At 61.5% G+C, this 23,454-nt stretch overlaps 2 protein-coding genes across 13 annotated transcripts in view; one reads left to right on the forward strand and one right to left on the reverse strand.

Moving 5' to 3' along the window:
* CELF6 (CUGBP Elav-like family member 6) overlaps positions 1-13,180 on the forward strand; it is an 18,601-nt gene extending 5,421 nt beyond the window's left edge. Inside the window, exons 1-12 of one of the 7 annotated variants that reach the window (XM_042022719.1) lie at positions 1,369-1,608; positions 6,162-6,210; positions 7,546-7,671; positions 7,756-7,835; positions 8,297-8,440; positions 8,785-8,929; positions 9,011-9,160; positions 9,421-9,483; positions 10,273-10,353; positions 10,459-10,602; positions 11,653-11,802; positions 11,981-13,180. In XM_042022719.1, the coding sequence (XP_041878653.1) occupies positions 1,525-1,608; positions 6,162-6,210; positions 7,546-7,671; positions 7,756-7,835; positions 8,297-8,440; positions 8,785-8,929; positions 9,011-9,160; positions 9,421-9,483; positions 10,273-10,353; positions 10,459-10,602; positions 11,653-11,780 (1,194 nt within the window). In that variant the 5' untranslated portion in view covers positions 1,369-1,524 and the 3' untranslated portion in view covers positions 11,781-11,802; positions 11,981-13,180. Of the gene's footprint in view, positions 1-1,368; positions 1,609-6,161; positions 6,211-7,542; positions 7,672-7,755; positions 7,836-8,296; positions 8,441-8,784; positions 8,930-9,010; positions 9,161-9,420; positions 9,484-10,272; positions 10,354-10,458; positions 10,603-11,652; positions 11,803-11,980 lie in introns of those variants that run through there. The other 6 variants (XM_042022717.1, XM_042022712.1, XM_042022713.1 and 3 more) reach the window with 6 other exon arrangements.
* Positions 13,181-14,667: 1,487 nt separating this feature from the next.
* Positions 14,668-22,489, reverse strand: PARP6 (poly(ADP-ribose) polymerase family member 6). 6 transcript variants are annotated; one of them, XM_042022724.1, is made up of 22 exons: positions 22,354-22,489; positions 21,397-21,474; positions 21,172-21,266; positions 20,323-20,383; positions 20,102-20,192; positions 19,944-20,010; positions 19,566-19,715; positions 19,184-19,337; positions 18,421-18,474; positions 18,022-18,117; positions 17,844-17,936; positions 17,645-17,770; positions 17,500-17,565; positions 17,282-17,349; positions 17,016-17,064; positions 16,469-16,578; positions 16,303-16,375; positions 16,063-16,132; positions 15,619-15,698; positions 15,456-15,519; positions 15,230-15,314; positions 14,668-15,152 (listed from the first exon to the last, which is right to left on the reverse strand). In XM_042022724.1, exons 1-22 carry the CDS (start codon positions 22,354-22,356, stop codon positions 15,050-15,052), a joined length of 1,836 nt encoding a protein of 611 aa, XP_041878658.1. In that variant the 5' UTR covers positions 22,357-22,489; the 3' UTR covers positions 14,668-15,049. The 6 variants fall into 6 exon arrangements, 5 of the variants coding, with proteins under 5 accessions (XP_041878658.1, XP_041878657.1, XP_041878656.1 ...); XM_042022723.1 differs by having other exon boundaries at positions 16,469-16,581; XM_042022722.1 differs by having other exon boundaries at positions 19,157-19,337.
* Between the last annotated feature and the right edge of the window lie 965 nt (positions 22,490-23,454).

Consider the following 23,454-nt stretch of genomic DNA (forward strand, 5'->3'; position numbering starts at 1 on the left):
TACCTGTACTCACACACCTATACCTGTGCTCACACACCCTGTACCTGCTCATACCACCTGTACCTGTGCTCACCCCCTGTATCTACGCACCCCCTGTACGTGTATTCACACACCTGTACCTGCTCACACACATCTACCTGTGCTCACACGTCCTTGCTCATACCCTGTACCTGCACACCCCCTGTACCTGTGCTCACATCCTGTATCTGCTCACCCCTGTGCCTGTACTCACACCCCTGTACCTGCTGACCCCCTGTACCTGTGCTCACACCCCTGTGCCTGCTCACCCCTGTACCTGGGCTCACACCCCTGTGCCTGTACTCACACCCCTGTGCCTGCTCACCCCTGTACCTGTGCTCACACCCCTGTACCTGTGCTCACACCCCTGTACCTGCTCACCCCTGTACCTGTGCTCACACCCCTGTACCTGCTCACCCCTGTGCCTGTGCTCACACCCCTGTACCTGCTCACCCCGTACCTGTGCTCACACCCCTGTACCTGCTCACCCCTGTGCCTGTGCTCACACCCCTGTGCCTGTACTCACACCCCTGTGCCTGCGCTCACACCCCTGTGCCTGTACTCACACCCCTGTGCCTGCGCTCACACCCCTGTACCTGCTGACCCCTGTGCCTGTGCTCACACCCCTGTGCCTGTGCTCACACCCCTGTACCTGCGCTCACACCCCTGTGCCTGCGCTCACACCCCTGTGCCTGCGCTCACACCCCTGTACCTGTGCTCACGCCCCTGTAGCTGCGCTCACACCCCTGTGCCTGTACTCACACCCCTGTACCTGCGCTCACACCCCTGTACCTGCGCTCACACCCCTGTGCCTGCTCACCCCTGTACCTGTGCTCACACCCCTGTGCCTGCTCACCCCTGTACCTGTGCTCACACCCCTGTACCTGCGCTCACACCCCTGTACCTGTGCTCACACCCCTGTGCCTGCTCACCCCTGTGCCTGTGCTCACACCCCTGTGCCTGCTCACCCCTGTACCTGCTGACCCCCTGTACCTGCGCTCACACCCCTGCACCTGTGCTCACACCCCTGTGCCTGTACTCACACCCCTGTGCCTCTGCTCACACCCCTGTACCTGCTGACCCCTGTGCCTGTGCTCACACCCCTGTACCTGCGCTCACACCCCTGTACCTGCTGACCCCCTGTGCCTGCGCACCCGCCGTGTTCCCACCCTCGCCCCCTTCCCCGGCCAGGCCCCGCCCCCGGGGTGTCGGGGGTCCGGGGCCGTGTCCAGGCGGCGGTGGGCGTGTCCCCAGCGAGGCCCCGCCCCCGCCCGGCCCGGCCCGGCTCGGCTCGGCGGGGCTGCGGCCGCCCCGCCCTCTGCTCCGCCCCCCGCGCGCCGCTGCGCGAGCCCAGCCGAATCCAGCCGAGCCGAGCCGAACCCAGCCCAGCCGAGCCCGGCCTTGCCGAGCCGAGCCGAGCTAAGCCGAGCCCGGCCGAGCCGCCTCGGGTGGAGCCGAGCGCAGCCGAACCGCCTCGGTGGAGCCGGCGGTCCGGCCGGTCCGGCCATGCAGCTGCCGCAGGTGCCGGCGCCCGGGCCGCGGCCGCCCGTGCTGTGGGTGCCCGCCGGGTCCAAGATCCTCTGCATCGAGGTAGGGCCCCGCCTTTGTCTGCCGCCGCCTCCGCCCGGCCCGGCACGGCACGGCCCGGCACCGCCCGGCAGCCTCCGCCCGCGCCGGGGTGGGGAGGGCTGCACCGGGGGGGAGCTGCAGGAGGGATGTGGGTGATGGCGAAGGGGTGTATCTGCTCCCGGGGATGCTGTGTGGGAGTGGGGGTGATGGCGAGGGTGTGGGTCCTTGCTCCCGGGGATGGGCATGGAGGGGTGTTGACGGGGGAGTGATGGTGAGCAGGGCGTATCTGCACACTGGGATGAGGATGGAGGGGTGTTGGTGAGGGGGTGCATCTGCTCCCAGGGATGGGCTGGGGATACAGCAGTGTTTGTGATCAGGGTGCATTTGCACACAGGGATGGTGGGTGTGAGTGTGGGTGTTGGTGATGGAGTGTATCTCAACCCAGGGATGGGGATGGGAATGAGGATGGAGCAGTGTTGGGAAGGGGATGTATCTGCTCCCAGGCATAGGATGGGGATGGAGCAGTGTTGGTGATCTGGGTGTATTTGCACACAGGGATGGGGATGGAGGGGTGTCGATGAGCAGGGTGAATGTGCACACAGGGTTGGGGTGTGTGAGTGGGCATGTTGCAGGGTGTATCTGCACCCAGGGATGAGGATGGAGGAGTGTTGGTGACAGGGTGTATCTGCACAGAGAAATGGGGTAGGAGGGGTGTTGGTGAGGGGATGTATCTGCACCCACAGATGGGCTGTGTGGGCGTGAGTGTTGCTGAGCAGGGTGTATCTGCACCGAGGGATGGAGTGCATGTGTTGGCAGGGCGGTTGTTGGTGATGAGGGTGTATTTGCACTCAGGGATGGGGGGGTGTGTGTGTGTGTGTGTGTGTGTTGCCGAGAGGGTGTATCCGCACCCAGGGAAGGGGAGGGTGTCGGCAGAGGGGTGTTGGTGGTGTACCTTGTATCACCCAGGGGGGCTTTGTGTGGTGTGGGTGGCGGTGAGGAGGGTGTTCTGGCACCCAGGAATGGGGTGTTTGCTGTGGGGGGTGTGTTTGCAAGCAGGGATGGAGGATGATGGTGAGGAGGTGTATCTGCCCCCAGGGATGGGTTTGGTGTGTGTGTTGGCTGGAGGGTGTATTTTTCCACCGCAGGTTTGTGTGTGTGTGGTGCAGGTGTGCAAGGGGCAGCGCTTGGTGGGTGTTGCACCCGCAGGCAGCGTGGGAAGGGGTGTGTGCATAGGCAGGGGTACTGCTTTGCCCCCCGGGTGTGCGCAGGTGGGTGTTGGTGGGTGTGCAAGCGCGTGGGTGTTTGTGTGGGGAGAGGAGCTGAGGGTGTCTTTGCCCCCCAGTGATGGTGACAGGGTGTGGGTGCACATGGCTGGGGGAGTGGCAGCAGTGGGGGTGTGTGGGCACACTGCATGTGACAGGGAGTGCAGGTGTCCGCAGGTGTTGCGCTGGGCTCAGGTGTGCATGGTGGCCATGGGGATGGGATGTGGGTGCTGCTGGGGGTGCCATGAGCCCGCCCAAGGTGTCCGTGTGTCCACAGAGGGCTCCCGGGGGTCCCACTGTTGGTCCTCCTGCCACAAAGGGGAAACTGAGGCAAGGGGCATTGTGTTCTCAGCGTCAGCTGTGCATCCCGGGGCGCGTGCCCAGGGTTGTGTGGGATCCATGGCAGCAGGGAGGCTTCTGTGGGTGTTGCGTGGGCGTGCGGACCGGGGCTGTCCAGGTGCCTGCGGGGCTGGGTGCGGTGGTGCGTGGCCACACGTGGATGCACAGCACTGCGTGGGCACAGGTGCGTGGCTGCGGAGGCGTACGGCTGTGCCGGGGGGATTGGGGATGGGTGTGCTTGGAGGGTGCTGGGGATCTGTGGTTGTGCTCAGAGGTGTGTGGGTGTGTGCAGGGTGTGCCAGGGTGGTCATACACGTGCAGGGTTGTGTGGTGGTGTGGTTGTCCCCAGACTGGCTGTGTGCCCTCTCTGTGGGTCACCCCCAGGGCTCTGGCACGGTGTTCCCATAGCGAGTGGCTGCCAGTACCCCGGTTCCTGTCTCCCTGCACTGGGTACAGAGGGGCCTGGGGACCCTGGGGATGACATGGACACCAGGCTCCCACAGGCACTTGCTGCTCCCCTGTCACCCACCACCTCCGTCTCATTTGGATGCATGATGGCCTGCTGGATCCTCTGGCTGTTGGCTGTGAGGACAAGGAGGAGGAGAGTGATGCCAAGGAAGGAACAAAGGCCAGAAGTGACCCTGTCCCACTGGGCACATCCCTCAGCAGTGATTCACTATGGGCTGGCTCTCCCTGGTACCCAGGCTCTTGGGGGGCTCTGAATTTGGGTGGGGGACAGTGCCTGAGCAGGTCAGGAGGTGGTTTAGCAACCGCTGGTGACCCCCTGCGCTGTGGAACACCAATGGTTTGGCCATGGGGCAGCTGGTGGACTGCATGTGGACTGCTGGTGATGGTGGGTGCTGGAACACCCCAAGCAGGGTGTCACTATGTCCTTGAGCTGTGGGAGGTGACTGGGAGTTGGGGATGGATGGATGGATGGATGGATGAACGGATGCTGTGGGGGTGGAAAGGTGGGTGGTGGCCAGATGGGAGATGGATGGGCGGGTAGTACAGGGATGTTGGGGATATGGATGGGTGCTGTGGGGATGGATGGGTGTTGGGGGGTGGATGGAGGGTGTTGGCAATATAGATAGATGCTATGGGAATGGATGGGTGTATGGGGATACATGTTGGGGACATGGATGGGTGCTATGGGGATGGATGGGTGTTATGAGGATGGGTGTTGGGGATATGGATGGGTTCTATGGGGATGGATGGATGCTATGGGAATGGGTGTTGGAGTATGGCTGGATGAATCCTGGGGGAAGATGGGTGTGTGGGTGATTGTGTGGGTGTCCAGGATGGATGAATGGATGGACGGGTGTTGCAGGGTGGGCAGGTGGGTGTCAGGAGCAGGGGGAAATGCCTGGGTGGCTGTTTAGTGTGGGAGGATGGATAGAGGGCTGTGGTTGGTGGCTGTGTGGACATGGTGCAGGGGTGCTGTGGGGACAACCAGGAGGTGTGGGTGCCACAGGGGTCACTGAGCACCCTGTGGTGGGCATGTGGTGATGCCAAGGGTGCCAAAACCCCCTTCTGGGGGTGTCTAGAGGCCAGGGCGATTTCTCCCCAGTGCAGTGTGGCAGCCCTGGGGTAGGTTAGCTGGTCCCTGAGGCCTGACATTTATAAACATCAGCTGCTCCCGGGGAATCAATACAGTTTAATAACCGGCAAGCGGAGACGGGAGACACATCAAAATGACACTCTGCGGCTCCGTAAATGTTATTCTAAATCATCCTCACTGGGTTTATTACATTAAGCATACAGCAGCGGGCATGGGAAATTTATTCCATCAAAGGCCATCGCGCTGGTAAATGGGGCTGGCGGGTCAGTGAGGGGGGCAGCCCCTCCCAAAATGGGGTTCCCTCCTCCCAGCCGTGGCAGGGATGTGAGGGACAGCAGGGTGCTGGGTTTAGGGTCTCGGTGCTGTCACAGCCTCCTGAGTTTGGGGTGAGCCAAATCCTGCCCCAGCAAAAGGTGGATGTTTGGGGGACTGGTGACATGATGGGTGACACTGTGAGGTGTCCCTCGGTGCCACCCTGTGCCACCTCATGACTCCTGGGGACTCAATCCCTTCCCTGGACCATCCCCAGCTCTGCGCTGACATTTCTCTCCACGTTTCCCTGGAGACGAGGCGGTTGCTGTGGAAACCTCCCTCCTCTTCTCTCTTACCCATCCTCTTCCTCACCCTGATGTGGGGGGACCTGGCTCTGCCCCCGCCCAGCCCCAAAATTTAGGGACCCCCTCCAGGGGTGCAGCGGGGGGCACCTGGGATGGGGGTGCACACGCACATGGGGGCGACTGTCCCCGTGTGTGCTCAAGGCGTGCTCGTGTGCGCACCCCCGCGCCGTCATGTGTGACATCTCGCCGTTGCCGTGGCGACCCCATCGAGCACATGGCTCGGGCTCCGCAGCATCGCGGGGGAAGCACGCTTGTTGCCATGGAAACGGCCATAATTGTAGCATTTTTCGGCTAAAAGAGGGGAAAAAGGAGGGGGAGAGAGGAGGAGAAATGGCTCCATGGGGCAGCGGGCCAGGGGTGTGCCTGCCAGCCCGGCATGTCCTGCTGCACACGGGTGCCACGCTCGTGGGTGCACACGGCAGTAACAAGGAGGAGGCCAAATTTGGGTGAGGTTTGGGAAAAGGAGGGCAGTGGTGCCAGAGGGGCTGGGGCCGGCGGGGTGCTGCTGCTGCCTCTGCAGTCCTTTGCAGTCGAGGAAAGCGGGCAGACAGCCAAGCCTGGCACTGGCGGCCCCGCGGGCGCCTGCAGCACCGGGTGCCCATCGCCAGGGCTGGAGCATTGCCCTCTGCACATGGCACCCCCAGGTCGCTGTGGCCACGAGCCCCAGATCTGTTCTTGCAGGTCCCTCCCCTTTTCCCCGGCTCCCAGTGCCAGTTGTCGGCCAAATCCTGATGATCCCCATGGAAAGGATTCAGGGGGCACTACACTGACCACCCGCTCTCGCTTGTGTTGCAGATGAACCGCCCCATCCAGGTGAAGCCGGCCGACAGTGAGGGCCGAGGAGGTAGGTCCCCAATTCCCCGGCTGCCTGGCACGGGCAGGGGGACACAGGGTCACCCAGGGGGTGATGGGGGACGTGGCGGCATCGCAGGGGTTGCTGTGGGAGGGTTGGTTTGCAGAGAAATCTGGGAAAGGAGCTGCCTTTGCTGGTGGCATCCAAACCCGAGTGCAGAGCAAATGCCATGTTCTCTCTCCCTGTCTGGTCAGCTGGGGCGAACATCCTGGCATTGATCCTGGGAATGTCCTGACATTCCAGGGAGCATCCCAACATCCTTGGGGGCAGAGCACCAGCCAGCCCCTCTCAAACTACCACCCCCCCAGATTCTTTGTGAGCATCTGCCGCTCATGGGGCTGTGGCATTGCCAGGCTGAGGTGATCATTTGGGCACAGTCTCAGGAATTGGATCAAAATCCCACATCCGTTGTGTTACTGGGCAGGTAGGCACTATCAGACATGCAGGATGCTCTCGTGGGGCCGCCTGCCCTTGGCAGGATGGCTGGGGTAGATCCCCCCCCATCCAAACCCTGTTATTAAACACACCGGGAGCTGGTCCCAGCATGTCCCAGAGGGATCTGGCAAATAAATTACCCACTTACCGAGCGTAATTGGTGAAGGATTAAAAATCAATGGGTGAGCTGGGGCTCCCAGTCCAGCCCCCTCACCCAGGAGGCAATGCTGGGCTGCCCAGCCCACTCCCCCTGGGAGATGGTTTATGTTTAACTAGACAACACACCAGCCCTATTCCCTTAACTAATTTTCCTGGTACCTTAACGGACGAAGCATTCATCGTCTCCTGCCATTATTTATTTATTTCCCCGGCAACACTCTTGACAGGGCACCTTATTTTCTTTGTCAAATGCCATTAGCGTGCGGCGGGAGCGCACGGCCGCACAAGACAGATGCTGGTAATAATCATGAAATTCTCATTATTTACTATCCCTTCTCTTGTGTTTGGGTTATTGATGTCCCCTGGGCACGGCCGGAGGCTGCGGGTTGTTCTGCGAGTCGATCATATGAGGGTGATCACCACTGGTTTGTGGGTTCTCTTTGTTCCCACCACATCCCACCCCAGTGCTGGGGGAGCCAGCCCCCCCATCCCTGGGAAAAGCCCCAGCTCCACTCCCTAAAGCAATGGCTCTTCCAGGATTCACTCCTCAGCAATTTCCCCACAGAAGACGTTTTCCTGCCCTGAGTGTTCTGTAGGATGGAGATGATAAGCCCCGCACCTTCTCCGTGGGATCGGTGTCGCTCCCTCCCTCTGATGTCATCATTTGTGATGAGGGGTTGGGATGGTGAGTGACCTCCCACTCTCTGATGGGCTTGGTTTTGTTTTTAGAAGACAGGAAGCTCTTTGTGGGCATGCTGGGGAAGCAGCAGAGCGAGGACGACGTCCGCCGCCTCTTTGAGCCCTTTGGCCAGATTGAGGAGTGCACCATCCTCCGAGGGCCTGATGGAGCCAGCAAAGGTGGGCTTTGGGGCACCGGGTGGCCACCCTATGGACCTGCAATGGCCAAATCCAACCTGTCCCATGTTCTCTGTGTTCCTTTAGGTTGTGCCTTTGTGAAATACGGCAGCCACGCTGAGGCACAGGCTGCCATCAACAGCCTGCACGGCAGCCAAACCATGCCGGTAAGTGCCAGGCTCACACCCTGCCCCAGCTGACCCCACGCTGCCTGCCTAATCCAATCACCCACTAATTTGATCCTGAGTCTAATTGGATCAAAATCCTACAGACTGGCAATTTGTTGGCCACATCACCCCAGGTTCCTCCTTGCCAGGGCACTGAGCCCCAGAGGTGGGAGCGTGGGGCTAATTCTCTCCATGCCAGAGAAAGGGGCAGTTTAATTAACGCTGAAGGTCAGAATTGTGAACAAGGAAGGGGAAAGGAAGCAGAGGTCAGGAAGCTGCCACCAGGGAGAAAAACTGGCTATAATTAAACCTCACATTGATCGTTGGTTGCTGCTGCCAAGCTGGGCAGTGTCTCCAGGGCTGAGGATGCTGCAGATGCTGTGAGCCAGCACCCACGGCGGGTACACAGTTTGGGGGCTTTGCTGTGGTCCCACCATCAGCCCCATCTTCCCCCACCGCAGGGCGCCTCGTCCAGCCTGGTGGTGAAGTTTGCAGACACAGACAAGGAGAGGACCCTGCGGCGGATGCATCAGATGGCGGGGCAGCTGGGCATCTTCAACCCCATGACCATCCAGTTCGGTGCCTACGGGGCCTACACGCAAGCGGTAGGAGCTGGTGCAGACCGGGGGCTTTGGGGGAGCCCCGTGGGTGTGGGGGGTGGTTTGGCCCATAAAAGCTCCAGTGCCAGGGGGTGTGGACGCCTGGCAGGGCTGGTGTATCCCTGTTTAGGGCCACGCGCAGGGCTTCCCCCCCACAGCTGAGGGTGGCTGTAGGGTGCAGTGATCCCATATTTAGTGTCACCAAGACCTCCTCCTGTCCCCAGGTCTGGCAGCAGGTGGAATTTATCCCTCTGAATCCATCCAAAGCAGAGATGGTGATTTACCCTCCCCTCTCCCTCCTTCTCTCTGCCTCTCGCTCTCTGTCCCCTCTCCCCCTTTCTTTCCCAAAGATCATGCAGCAGCAGGCAGCCCTGATGGCGGCCGCGCAGGGCACCTGCCTCAACCCCATGGCTGCCATCGCCGCTGCCCAGATGCAACAAATGGCCGCCTTCAACGTCAGCGGGCTGGTGGCTGCCCCCCTCACCCCCTCTTCAGGTAGGACCCCCGCGTTTGCCACTTGGCACCCTCGGGGGGCACTCTCGGGGCGATGCCGGCGCTGACGCCGCGCTCCCGCAGGTACAAGCACCCCTCCGGGGATCAGCACGGCGCCGGTGCCCAGCATCGCCACGCCCATCGGGGTGAACGGCTTCAGCCCGCTGCCGCCCCAGACCAACGGGCAGCCCGCCTCCGAGACCATCTACACCAACGGCATCCACCCCTACCCAGGTACACCCCTCCCCCGGGGCTGGGGCTGTGTGCTTGGCTCTGCCGGGGTGCTCCAGGGGTGCTCCCCACCCCAGGAACGTGGTGAGCCAGCCGCGTGCTCCCGTGGCATCACTGCAGGGAGGAGGGAATTCAGGCAGGGAGCAACTCTGCCCCTCCACGGCGGCACGTGGCCAGGAGCCCTTTCCTGCGGGAGCTGCGCATGCATCCCTGGCTTTCTCTGGCTTACTCTATCTTCCTTCTCCTTTCTCTTCTCTTCCCAGCTCAAAGCCCCACGGTGGCAGACCCCCTCCAGCAGGCCTACGCCGGCATGCAGCACTATGCAGGTCTCAAACTTCGCTTCCCACTCCTTCCCTCTCTCCCCTCTTTGCTCCTCACCCTTCTTTTTGGGAGGTGAACATCACCCTGGGGTTGAACATTGGATTGGGACAGCGTATTTGGGCACGGATTGATGAGGGGGGCACCACGTGCTGTGCCCTGGCAGGAGCTCTGGGGCGGCAATGCCAGTGAAAGCAGCATCCCCTCATCCCACTGGCTCCTGTCATGGCCCCCCCTGCAAATTTTGGGTGGTGCAAAGTGAATTTTAATACCATGGGGCTGAGAGAGCTCCATGGGGGAGCCCTGGCAGTGGTATCGAGGAGGCGAGATTTGGGAGGTGACAGAGGGCCAGCTCCACACCAAGACGCCAGAAGCCTTTGGATGTTTATGACGTGACCAAATCTGATGGCCGAGGACATGGGTCACGGAGGGAAGGGAGTCAGAGCCTCCCGTGGAAGTACATCAAGCCCAGCAGCCATTTCATTAGGAGCATTGACAGCAACATCCAGATTTGCAACGAAAATCAAGTTTTGGACCCCAAATTTTTGGGGTTTTTCAGCCAAAAGTACCATCTTTCCTCAGCCTTGAGGCCATATTACTGCTATCACCAGGATCCCTCCTAGGAGAGCTGTTCCCACATCCCTGGTGCGCCGGGAGGAGTGGGAAAGGCAGAGCCAGCAGCCATGGGGCAGGAGAGGCCCTTCCATCGCAGGTGGCAGCAGGGGACATGCCTGTCCCAGCCCTTTCCGTGGCTGGGGCAGGTGCCGTGGCCTCAGCTTCTTGTTTCTCTCTTCCAGCAGCATATCCCACTGCCTACGCTCCCATCAGCCAAGCCTTCCCCCAGCAAGCACCCCTCATCCCGCAGCAGCAGCGAGAAGGTGAGGGGTGGGGGTCACCCCGCGTGGGGCCGGTGGCTCCTCGGTGTCCCCCCGGGGTGACCCCACCTCGCGGCTGACGTGTCCTGTCCTTTGTGTGTCACCCAGGTCCCGAGGGCTGTAACCTGTTTATTTATCACCTGCCCCAGGAGTTCGGGGACGCGGAGCTCACGCAGATGTTTCTGCCTTTCGGCAACGTCATCTCTGCCAAAGTCTTTGTGGACCGTGCCACCAACCAGAGTAAATGCTTTGGTAAGTCCTGGGGTGCAGCTCTCCCTGGTGTCCCAGCTCAGGGCTCCAGCTCCTCCCAGTCCCCAGCTCAAGGTTCCAGCCATCCTTAACATCGCAGCTTGGAGCTCTGGCTCTTTCTCAACATCCCAGCTCAGGGGTCTGGCTCTCTTCAGCATCTCAGTTTAAGGATCTGAATCTCCTCGACATCCCAGCTCTCACCAGTCTCCAGCTCCAGAGTCCCATTCTCCTTGGTCTCCAGCCTGGAGATCCAGCTCTCCTACTGTCCCCGCTCAGGGGGGTCTGTCTCTTCCCAAATCCCAGCTCAAGGGCTTGGCTCTCCCCAGTGTTCCCAGCTCAGGGGTGTGGCTCTTCCCAACAACCCAGCTCAGAGCATCTCCATCTCAGGGGTCCATCTCTCCCTGAGGTCCCTGCTTGGGAGTTTGTCTCTCCAACATCTCATCTTGGGGATCTGTCTTTCCCTGGTCTCCAGCTCGGATGTCCATGTCTCCCTGCTGTCCCCTGCTTGGGGGTCCTGTTCTTCCCAGTGTCCCCAGCTCAGGGACCTGTATCTCCCTCTCACAGACCTCGGTGTCCCCACAGACCCTTTGGTGTCCCCACAGACTCTTTCCTTGCAGTGTCTTTGGAGGCTCTATCACCTCAGGGTCTCTGCAGACCTGGCCTCCAGATGTTCCCTGAGCCCACACATCTCATCCTGGTGTCCCCACAGACCCCATCACCTCAGTGTCCCTGCAGCCCCTATCACTTTAACAGACCCTGTCACCCCAGTGACCCCACGAATCCCATCCCGTAGTGTCCCTGCAGACCACTCCAGTGTCCTGCTATCCTCACAGCTCTGTCACCTCAGTGTCCTCCAGAGCAGACCTCGGCGTCCCTGCAGGTGCCATCACCTGTTACCCAGTCCCCTGCCATCTGGGGCTCTGATGCTACCCCAGGACCCCTCTCCCAGCACTCCCAGACCAGGAGCATCCCACGGGATTTCGGTGCCTGGGTTGAGGCGAGGCAGCCGCCTGCGCTGTGTGCGGTGACAGCCCCGTGTCCCCTCGCCGCCAGGTTTCGTCAGTTTTGACAATCCGACGAGCGCTCAGGCGGCCATTCAGGCCATGAATGGCTTCCAGATCGGCATGAAGAGGCTAAAAGTGCAGCTAAAGCGGCCGAAAGACGCCAACAGACCCTACTGACCCCAGCTCAGCCTGCGGAGAGGTGAGGGGGCCTGGCCCTCGGGACGTGGCGGTCGTGGAGCGTCCCCGTGCTACATCCCTGAGTGTGTGCAGGGATCTCTGCCTGGCACCACCCACCCCATGGACCTGGGTCCCTCCCTCCGTCCTTCCCTCCCTCCATCCCCCAGGAGCAGGCTGACGGCCCTTTCCTCCTGTTTCAGGTCGGACGTCCCGCGGTGTCTGACGACTTTCCCCTTCCCCAAGTGCAGTATCCAAACCCGTAACTCTCTTTCTTTGCAACACATCCCGGAGGAGGAGGAGGAGGAGGAGGAGGAGGAAGTGAAGGAGAAAACGGCGAAGAAGAGAGTGTTTTGGTCGTAGCTTTTCCTTTTTGAATTTTTTCCCAAACTGGTCTTGTTTGTTGTTTAACGGGAACGAGAGGAAGACAAGGAAGGAGGGGAGCGATGCGGCGCCGGGGCTGCGATTCGCCGCCGGCCGCTCGCCGGGACTCACCGGATCCCTCGCCGGGAGCAAGGCCGATGGCTCCGGGCAGCCGGGCCACGATCTACCTTTGTTTTTTGGGGTTTTTTTTTAAAGCACTCATTTGCTGCTACCGATTTCCCAGGAGAAACGAGGAAAAGAGGCTCCAAATGGATTCTTAAACCAAAGCCGGTGGGACGGGACCAGCCTCGGGCGCTTCACCTGGAGGATGCTTGTTTGGAAAATAAAGAAAAACGGCAAGATTTTCCTTTTTCCCTGCATTGGGGGAAAAAAAGAAGGATCAAAGTATGTTGGACTTATAGAAGATATATATAAATAAGTATATATATATATATATCCCATGGAGCAGGGTGGCGGGACACGCGCTTCCCCTGCTTGTCACTGGCACAGGGACATAGGATTACTTGTTTCAGAGTCATATCATTCCTTAGAGTTTAGGGACCAAAGGACTATTGCTTTTTTTAAATATATCTATAAATAAATTAATTTAAAAAAAAAAACCAACAAAACACACAAAAAAACGTCGGGAAAGGAGGAGAAAATCCAACAAAAATTAAGAAGGTTGAGTAAAACCCTCGGGCATTCAGAGCCACGAGCGTTTCCTACAGGGCTCAGATTTGGGGGGTTCAAGGGCTCGGTTTCGGGGGCCAATTCGTGGCTGGGGACTGGGGGGATGCAGAGGGAATTTTGGGGGGGGGCTGCAGTGGCTCCCCCAGCTCCATGGCCCAGGGGGACTCGGAGCCCCTCGGTCGCCTCTGGCAGAGGGTGGAGTGATGTGGTTCTTTGCATTTTGGGTTGGTTTGGGGGGATTTTTGGGTTGGGTTTTTTTTTCAGCCAAAAAAACTTAAAAAAAAAAAGAAAAATGTGAGGTTTCGGCCGAAATGAAGCGAAGCGAAATAAACTTATTTTGTCAAAATCGTCACCTTGGTTGGTTCTTTGGAGCAATCGCTGCCGCGTCCACCACCCAAACACGACACCAGGGCCCCTTTTAGGGCCACCTCGGCTCCAGCTGGGCTGGAGCATCAGCCAGGAATTGGTGAAGCTGGGAGAGGACCATAGGCCTCTCTTTTTATTTGCTTTTTCCCAGGAATTGCTGTTTTTTGGAGGAACTCACCCTGGCTGCAGAGGGAATCAGGACACAGCCCTGTGGTTTCACTGACTTTCCCAGTGACAGAGGAGGTTCAGGGGGATGTGGCCGTGTCCCACGGGATGTCCCTTCCCGCCTGTGGGTACAGCCGAGCGACTGCTGTGATCCCGGGAAAAACCCCAAACCCCACCAATTTAAGCAAAACCCCCCCAAGGGGTGGGTGGCAGGGCCAGGGGGTGAGGGAATGGCCACCAGCCCAGGTTTGGGTGGCCCTTGGGAACATGGAGCAGCCAGCGTGGGATGAGTGGGGAGGGACAGACATTGGGATCCATCCAGGGGGGTCAGAGAGCAGGGACGTGACAGAAGTGACCCTGAGTGCACCCATTGGTGTAATGAGCCTGTCAGGACTCAGGTGGTGCCTGTACCAAAACCAGGATAATTCTTACACTGATTCTTAAATTCCATCATAAATCCTGGCTGACATCATGGCCTCGTGCTGCCGTGACCGACCCGCAGAGCCCTTGGCCTGTGGGCACCCGCAGTGCCCAGCCCCCTCTGCCTGCCCTGAGCCCTGGCAGCCTCCGGGCTGTCTCTGCTGGGTTTCCATCCAGGTTTGGGTGTAGCAGGATGCAGCTGTGCTGGCACTGCCTCCGTGTCTGTGGAGATTGGCTTGGGCTGACCTAAAATGCCGTCCCTGGGAGGTTCCTTCTCGTTTGAGTCTGCTGCAGCACCAGTGCCCTCTCTGTGGGGTCCCATGTCCCCATCCCTGAGGCACGATCCCTTCTCCATTGCGTTCCGCCTCCACAGCACCATCCCTTTGCCATGGTGTGATGGGGGAGTGGTTCCCTCCCAAAGCTGCATCAATTCCCTATGATACTTCCCCACCATCCCATCCCTTCCCCTCAGTCCTATCCCTCCCCATGAACCTATCCTTTCTGCACCCCCTTCCTCTCAATCCCATCCCATCCCTTCCCCAAGATACCATCCCTTCTGTTTCCTGTCCCTTCTCCACAGTCCTATCCCTTTCTCATGATCCCATTCCTTCCCTGTGCCCCCATCCCTTCCCCAGGTTCCAGTGCCTTCCCTGTGCCCCTATTCCTCCCCCACACTCCCACCTTCCCCTGAATCCCATTCCTTCCCTGTGAAGCCATCCCATCCCTTTCCTGTGATCCCATCCCACCCCTTTCCTGTGATCCCATCCCACCCCTTTCCTGTGCCCCATCCTTTCCTCACAATCCCATTCCCTGTGCCCCCATCCCTTCCCCAGCATCCCCTTCCCATACCCCACACTTTAATCCCAGTTAAATCCACGAACACCGATTCCTTTTCTCTTTTTTTTTTCCTGTTTTTGGGTTTGCTCTGGTTGGTTTTTTTTTTTGCTTCGGTTTCTCATCATCGATAAAAACGCCGTCGCTGCCAACGCCAGGAGGGGCAGCCCCCGGCCACGCCGGATCCGCGGCTCCTTCTCCACGCTGCCACAGGGTCGGGGACAGTGGGAAGGGGACAGGGAGGGGATAAGGGACCGCTGAACCCGCCTGGTGCTCACAGGGTGCCCGACGCCTATGTACAGGTGGAGCCGCCGGCGTCGCCCCGGCTCTGCCCTGCCCGGGGGGCTCAAAACCCGCTCGGCCCCTGCCCAGCCTTGCCCGGGGGCTCGCTCGGTGCCCGGGGGGTCCCGGGGTCCCACCGCCACCGCCGCCGCTCAGTTTGTGTACACCTGAGTCCCGATCACACGCATGATCTCCTTCTGGATTTTGGGGTCCTGAGTATTGATATTGGCGTCTCCCACTTGGCCGTCTTCGTACCTGGAAGGGGAGAAGGGGGTGAGGGGGGTCCCGTGGGGGCCCCGCAGGTGCTGCAGGGTGGGCGCAGCTGGACTCACACAAAGAAGAAGCGTGTGCAGACGTGGTCCGAGACAGGGCAGACCCAGATGTTGCCGTGTTTCTGCAGGTCCTTGGAGGTGATCACTGCAGGGAAAGGGGCTGTTGGACACGGAGAGGGGGACGGAGGGCCCATTTGGGGACAGCCCATTGCGGGGACCCTCCATCCCTCCACCCACCCGGTGACCCCATGGGTGCTGCCTGTCCCTCCCCACTACATCCCCATACCTTCGCAAAGCGCGATGCAGTTCAGATTGCGGCTCTGGAGGAAGCGGGACTGGATGGAGCGGGTCTGTGGGAACAGCAGCCAGTGTTGTTACCACCCTGTCCTGGCACCCATGGGTGCCATGTCCCTGTTCCCATCCTACCCCGTTGTCCCCTGGCCCATCACCTGGGGGATGGTGTTCATCCGGTTGTACCGCTGCACCAGCTCATCCTTCGATGGCATCCGGTGCTGCCCTTTCCCCATTCCTGCATAAGAAGCAAGGCAGTGGCTGTCACTCCCTCAGGGAACACCCTGGGGTGATGTGGGGACGCATGCCACAGACAGGGATGGCCACCCTCAGTGCTCCCACCCTGCCGCTGAGCCCTGAGAACCCCCCAGAAGTGTGCACAGCAGCTTTTGAAGCCTAGGAAATGTTAGGAGTTTTGATTCTTTGGCGTGTGGGAAAGCCCCAACCTGGCTGGGAAGAGGCTGGTGTGGATGAGATGGATATGGGATGCTGCCACTCAGGCAAGGCTTCTCCAGCCAGCATGATGCTGAACCTCCCTGGGCCCATGCAGGGAATGGGAACGGAAGCACAGGCAGGACCGGGCAGCGCAGGCAGCCTCTTACCTGAGTATCCAAAGGAAATACTGGAGATGGGGCTCAGATAGATGCCCTTGCCATAGGCTGCTCCATGCAGCTTGCGGGAAAATACCAGGGTGAGCATGGTGGGATCACCCCGACAGCGTGGGCACGGTGGTAGTGGAGGAAGCCTGGCACTTCCCAATGTCTGCCCCCTCCCTACCTTCCTGCCCCCTCCCTGCCCGCCTGCTGCCCGGGGTGTGCTGGGCGCAGGCAGCGGAGCGGTACCTGCAGTTTGGTGTAGGAGGCGTTGACCAGCCCATTGCGGAGGATGGAATGCCAGTTCTCAATGTGAGAGCCACTGCAAAGAGCCAGCCCCACGTCAGCCCCCCATCCATCACCCCCACGGCGCCCACCCGGGGAGCTCCCACCGTCCCCTCCCTTGGCAACTCACTGGAAAGCGAAGGTGCTGCCGTAGAGTTTCTTGGCTGTGCGGAACCGGGCTTCCTTGGCTGGGGGGCTGCTGAGCAGGAGGAACTGGTGGGAGGTGTGCATGAACTTCAGCTGCTACCAGGAGAACAGCAAGAGCAACGGCAGTGCCAGCAGGAGAGAGGACAGACAGACAGACAGACAGAGATCATGCACGGCCGCCCGGGCCCGGGTCCAGCCCAGCCCAGCTTTGGCCACTCCAAGTTTGACAGAAGGGTCCTTGGCATCCCTGTCTGGTCCCCACCCCACAGCCCATGACAAACATCCCCCTTCCTATATCCCATGTCCTGCCTCCCGCATCTCCCAGGCTCAAACCCCACCCAGAAGGATCCACCCTATATCCCAGACCCTTCCATCGCCCATCCCATATCCTTACATGCCTCATCCTGCATCCCACAGCCCATAGCCTACATCCCATCTGCTGCACCCTCCGTCCCACCTCCTATATCCCACATCCCACATTCCACACCCTCCATCCTGCACCCCACCTGGAGCCTGGCCTGGTCCCTTACCCTGCTGAGAGGCAGCTTGACAATGTGGGATCTGTTGCTGGAGATTATCCTTGGGAAAAGGAGGAGGAAAAGGAGGAGGGTCAGAAAGGGTGGTCCCACTCTGCTCCGAGACTGTTGGATGCTCGTGACCCCCCAGGACGAAGGAGATGAGAGGGCTGTTCCACGGATGCCTGGCTGCCCCCCACCCCATCCCATGTCCCGGGGAATGTGGGGCAGTGGGAGGGACAAGGGCGAGTGGGAGAGGGCCGCAGCACCCTCGGCCTTACCACTGCAGGAGGGGATGTGCCAGGGGGTCCAGCTTGTCCATCTGCTTCTTGATCTCCAGGTAGGACCCCTGGCAGAGGCAAGAGGGGGTGCAGGTGGGTCCCCCAGCACCCACCCAGCCACGGGCAGATGGAGATCAGCACCAAAATGCCACTCCCGGCTTGGATCCCACTCCAGGGAGGTCACACGTGGCCGGGGGGTGTGGGGCCACACCACATACCTGGGTCATCTCCCGGATGGACATCACACTGTCCAGGGCCTTCTGCAGCCGCTCGTAGTTCTTCTTCTGCACATGGGGCAAGAGAGGAGTGGCCATCAGAGGAGTCCTTGGGGCTCCCAGTCACCCCCTGGTGTGACACGCTTACCTTGGGGTTAAAGGCCAGAGTTTTGGGGTCGTTGGGGTCCACCACAGAGGGGTAAGGCTCGAAGATGATGCTCTTGCGAGGGGACTCGAGGGCAGCACGGCACATGGCCACCAGCAGGTCCACCACCTTGGGGCAGAGCAGGGACTGAAGGGGCAACGCCCCATGGGGCTGGTGGGGTCACCACCGTGCCCATCCCTACCTCAGCACCCGTGGCCACCTCCTCGGCTGCGCCGGACATGACGCCCAGGGTGTAGAAGGAGAAGACGCAAAGCTCCCGGGTGCACACAGCCGGCTGTGGAGGGGACAGGAGCGTGGTGAGGCTCAGGGATGGTGGCACGGGGGCACAGCCCGCACCCGACCCGGCCCTGCCACCCCACCTTGAGCATGGAGCCGTTCTGGAAGACGTGCTGCTCGTCACACACCACGCAGTACTCATTGAGCGTCGGGATCCGCTGCTCCGCGTACTTCATGATCTGAGGGGCAGGACAGAGGGAGTCAGTCCTGCCGTGGACACGGAGCTTGGGGGGATGCTCCAGGCGGCGGGACGGGGATCAGCGGGATGAGGAACAGAGAGAAGGATACTCTGGGCATCAGGATAAGGACGAGCAGGACATGGGGGAGCGGGGAGAATGCTCTGCATAGAAGGATGTGGATAAGTGGGAAGTGGGACAGGGGGGAGGATGCTCTGGGCAGCAGGATGTGGGTACACGGGATGTGGAGCAGTGGGGAGGATGCTCCACAGCAGGCTGAGGCTGGGTGGGGTGCAGGACTCTCACCTGGACGAGGAAGCCGTACTCCAGCGTGGGGATGTTCTTGCAGTGGCCGCCGACCTGTGACAGAGCCGGAGCAGAGCCAGCTGCGTTATCCCCTTTCCCACACGCAGCCCCAGCTCTGCATGGCACAGGCAGCCCCCAGCTCCCCCCAGCACAGCAGGACCCCCGACATTCCAACCCTTCCTGGCACAGCAGGACCCCCAACATGCCAAAACCCTGGCACAGCAGGACCCCCAGCATGCCAAACCCCTTCAAACACAGCAGGACCCCCAACATCCCCAGCACAGTGGGACCCTTGACATGCCAACACCCCCTGGCACAGTGAGACCCCCAACATCCCAACACCCCCTGGTATAGGGGAGCCCCAACATGCCAAACCCCTCCCAGCAGAGTGGGACTCACAAGATCCAACCTTCCCCTGGCACAGCGGAACCATGGATATCCCAACGCTCCCTGGCACAGCAGGACCCCCAGCATGCCAACATCCCCTGGCACAGCAGGACCCCCAACACGCCAGCATCCCCTGGCACCGCAGGGGTGCGGCACCAAGAGTGGGGTAAAACCCCACAGCCAAGCCCCAGCTCCCTGAGAGCACCCAAGAGTGGGGACAAGAAACCCCACAGGGGCTCCCCCCATCCCATGGGAATCCCAGCACCTCCCGACAAATGATCTGACCCCAGAGGAGCCCCTGGGAAGGGGAAGAAGAGGAAAGCAAACCCCAAGGCGGGGTGGCACCCACCAGGATGTTGAAGGGGGCAACACCTGCCTGGGTGCTGGCGGGCGGGTAGCCAAAAACTTCCACCTTGGGATTCTTCACCATGCAGGACACGGAGCGGTTCATCAGGCGGTTCACACGAGGCTCAGGGATGCCCAGTTTGCCCTTCAGCACTGAATCCTGGATAACAGGGAAGCTGGGAGACCTGCGGGCACAGAATTCCCCTGAGCACCTGCTCGTCACCGTTCCCTGCTCCTCCATCACCCAGCGCCGGATTCACCCGTCGGCCACTTTTTGGGAGCAACCGCCACCTCCTTGGGATGTGGCAGGGAGCAGCAGCATCCAAGTGGGGAAACTGAGGCACAGTGCCAGGCCTCACCCAGGATGAGGGGACGGAGGGCTGGTCCCCCGGGGGACGGGGTCGGGACCTTACTTGGGGATGGGCGAGAAGATGCTGAGGCCAGCACGGAACTTCTTGATGGTGCCGCTCGTCTTGAACCAACTGTGTCGCTTCTCCTGCTGGGTCTTGAGGAAATCGTTGCTGAGGTGTTTCCATTGCTGGGATGTGAACATGCCCAGGATCCTGACAGACAGGGGGGACAGCACCCGTGGGTGCTTGGTGGTCCGTGACAACCCCAGCCCCTCCTCCTCCCCACACACAGATGGTGGTGAGTCCACCACGGGGTTGTGTGGTGGATAAAAGGTGGTGGCTCAGCGACATGTGGCACGTGGCCGGTTTCGGGGCAGAACGGTGACTCTGTGTGCCACCCCACCCACCACCCTCGGGTGCCCACCACGTTTGAGCTCTTACTTCTTCAGCTGCAGACCCAGCCCGAAGCCCTCCTTGTTGGACGGCTGGAAAACCTCGATGGACGGTTCTGCGGGGACACAGGAGGACGAGCCGTCGGTGCCACCCCTGCGCCTGTCCCGAGGGCACAGGGACACCACATCCCGCCCGGCCCCACTCACCGGGGCCATCGAGGTACTGGGAGAGGGAGAAGCGCAGGCGGAGGACGATGGGCTCCGTCCGTAGCACCTTCCACGCCGTCGCCACCTCCTCCTGCCGAGGGAGAGCCGCGTTTCGGCACAGCCACGGCACCTCCACCCGGGCAGGGGAAACTGGGGACCCCCCGGGCGCATGTGCCCACCCTCCCCATGCCAGCGCTGCCGGGGGCACCCCAGGCACTCACATCGAGGAAGCTGATGTTCACGTGGAGGTCGATGTCCACGTCATCGATGGTCCCGTACTCCCTGTGAAGACACGTGGTGCCGTGGCACGGGGGACTGGCACGGTGCTGGAAGAATGGCCCGGTGCCCACCGTGCCAGGGTGGGCAGGCTCATGGGACAGTGACACTGGCACGTGTGGCTCCCCACGTATCAAGCGTGAGCACAGGGGGAGTGCCCAGAATGTGGATGTGAACCTGGGAATGGCACAGCCAGGCGCTCAGGGGATGGCATGGCCAGGTGTCCTGGAGGTGCCATGGTTGAGTGCCCTGGCAATGGCACAGCTGGGTGCCTGGAGATGAGCCCAGTGCCTTGGCAATGCCATAGTCAGGTGCGACGAGGATGGCACAGCTGGTTATGCAGGGGTGCCACTACTGGGTGCTCCACGATGGCATGGTCAGGTGCCTGGGAATGGCATGCCCAGGTGTGCTGGGGATGGCACAGCTGGGTGCCCAGGGATGGCACAGCTGGGTGTCTGAAGATGGCACAGATGAGTGCCTGGGGCTGCCACAGCTCGACGCTCCAGGAATGCCACGTCTGGCTGCCCAAGGACAGCACAGCCAAGTGCCCAGGGGACACTGTGGCCAGTGTCCTGGGGAGGGTATGTCTGAGGGGTGGCTCAGCCAGGTGCCTGGGGACGCCATGGCCAGGTGTCCCAGAGATGGCATGGCTGGGTGCCTGGGCATGGCACAGTTGGGTACCCAGGGACAGCACAGCTGGATGCCTGGGGATAGCACAGCTGGGCTCCTGGCGTGGCCCAGCTGTGTGCCCGGGGCTGGCACTGCCCAGGGCAGGGGGCAGCAGACGGACCCACCTGACAGCCACGGCATTCTCGCTGTAGATCTCCTTCACCGCCTCGATGTCGGCGTCCAGCTGTGGGTGCCGGTACAGGTCGGCGGCGCAGGTCCCCTGCGGCACAGCGCCCACAGCTCCGTCACACCCGGAGCCTCCCGCAGCCCCCAGCAGCCCCAGGCCTGGGATCAGGCTCAAGTTTGGGGTTCCCGAGCTCCCCGTGGCACCCGTGGGACCCAGCACCCACCTGGACGCCATAGAGGAACTCCTCAGACTCATTGTCCCCGTCGGAGTCATCGTCCGTCCAGTACTGGCCCTTGAGGTCCTGGGGGCAGAGGGTTGGGAGGCAGCAGGGATGGGGGAGAGGGTTGGGAAGTGGATTGGGGGAGCACATTAACAGGGAGGGAATTAGGGGGGAGCAAACTCGGGGGGGGTGGTTCTGGGGAGAGGGTTGGGGGCGGTGGATTGAGGGAATGATTTGATGGGGAAGCAGTTTGGGGGGAGCAGTAGGACAGAGAGAATGAGGTGGGCTGGGGGGAGTGTTTGGGGGCAGCAGGACGGGGATGTGGGATGTGGGCAGCGGGATCGGGGGAGCAGGATGGGAGGAATAATTTGGGGGCCAGTGGGATGGAGGAGCAGGTTGGGAGAGGGAGCATGGGGGGAGCAGATTAGAGGGGAGCAGGGTGGGGACAGTGGGATGGAGACAGTGGGATGGGAGTGCAGGATTGGGGAACAGGATGGGCCAGCGGGATGGGGGAGCGAGATGGGGGAGCGAGATGGGGGAGCGAGATGGAGACAGCAGGATGGACCAGCAGGATGGGGACACTGCCATGGGGAACCAGGATGAGAACAACAGGATGGGGGAGCAAGATGGGAATAGCGGGATAGAGAACCACCGTGGGGGAACAGGATGGGACAGCGGGACTGGGAAGCAGGACGCGAACAGCAGGATGGAGGACCAGGATGGAGGCCCAGGCCGGGGACTGCGCACGGAGCTGCCGGCGGGGGGCCCGGCCGATCGCCACGGGGGGGTCCCTGCAGCCCCATCCCCGCCCCGAGCCGGGGGACCCCGGGACACGGGGGCACCCCGAGGGCCGCTGCCCCTCCCCCGCTCCGCGGCTCCGCAGGCCCGTCCCGCCCCCTCGGCCGGGCGCGCTCCCCCCGCGGCCGTCCCCGCGTCCCCTGCCGCGTCCCGGCCCCTCACCATGTCAGCGCGGGCCGGGCGGCGCGGGCACGGCCGCCATGCTGCCGGGGGGCCGCGCCTGACGTCAGAGCCGCCGCACCGCGTCACCCAGCGGCGCCGCCGTGACGTCACCGCCGGGGACCCCCGGAAGCGCGGGGGGCGGGGCAGCGGCTCGGCGGGCGCGCAGCAATGGCGGGGACCCCGGTGACCCCAGAGTCCCCCATGTAGGGTCCCCCCGTCGCAGCTTGGGGTCGCTGCAGTCCCCAGCACAGGGCGCCCCGTGGCGTGCCCGTGTCGGGTGTCCCCCACAATGTCCCCATGGCCCGTCACGGGTCCCGTGTCCCCAGCACAGGGGGACCGGTTTGGGTCCCCTCCGTGTCTGTCACAGTGTCCCCACAGCCCAGCCCAGTGTTCCCAGTGCCCTCAGTACAGGGTGCACAGTGTTGCTAGCACGGCATCCCCAGTGTCCCCAGTGTCCCCAGTACAGGGTGGCTATTTTGGGTTCCCTCCATGGCTGTCACGGTGTCCCCACAGCCCAGCACAGGGTTCCCAATATCCCCAGTACACAGTCCACGGTGTCCCCAGTACAGGGCCCCCAGCCCCCAGTATGGGATGACCATTTCTGGTCCCTTCCATGGGCCACAGAGTCCCCAGTGTACCCAGTACAGGATCCCTCTGTGGTCCCAGCACACAGTGACCATTTGGGGTCCCCAGATGGCTGTCACAGAGTCCCTACAGTCCAGCACGGGGTCTGTGTGGCAGATCCCTGTGTCAATGGCATGTCCCCAGTGTCAGCACAGTCCCAGCGTGGAGCCACTGTCATGGGTCACCAGCACAAGGTCCCCATGGTTCTGGCACCATGTCCCCAGTATCTCCAGCATGAGGTCCCCACTATTCCCAGCCAAGGGCCTTCATGGATCTGGCATACGGTGTCCATGTTGGGTCCCCACACGGCTGGGACAGTGGTCCCAGTGGTCCCAGCACAGTGTCCCCTGTGTCCCCAGCACCTCCAGCCTGGTCTCTCCTTGACCCCAGCACAGCGTCCTCAGCGTCCCCATCACCATGTCCCCCTCACCATGTCCCCATCATCTCCAGCCTCGTGTCCCCAGTGTCCCCAGCACG

The sequence above is a fragment of the Corvus kubaryi genome, unplaced genomic scaffold (genome assembly GCF_017639235.1).
Source record: "Corvus kubaryi isolate FWS band 111438036 unplaced genomic scaffold, C.kubaryi_AGA036_p1.0 37220, whole genome shotgun sequence".
Classification (NCBI taxonomy): Eukaryota; Metazoa; Chordata; class Aves; order Passeriformes; family Corvidae; genus Corvus; species Corvus kubaryi.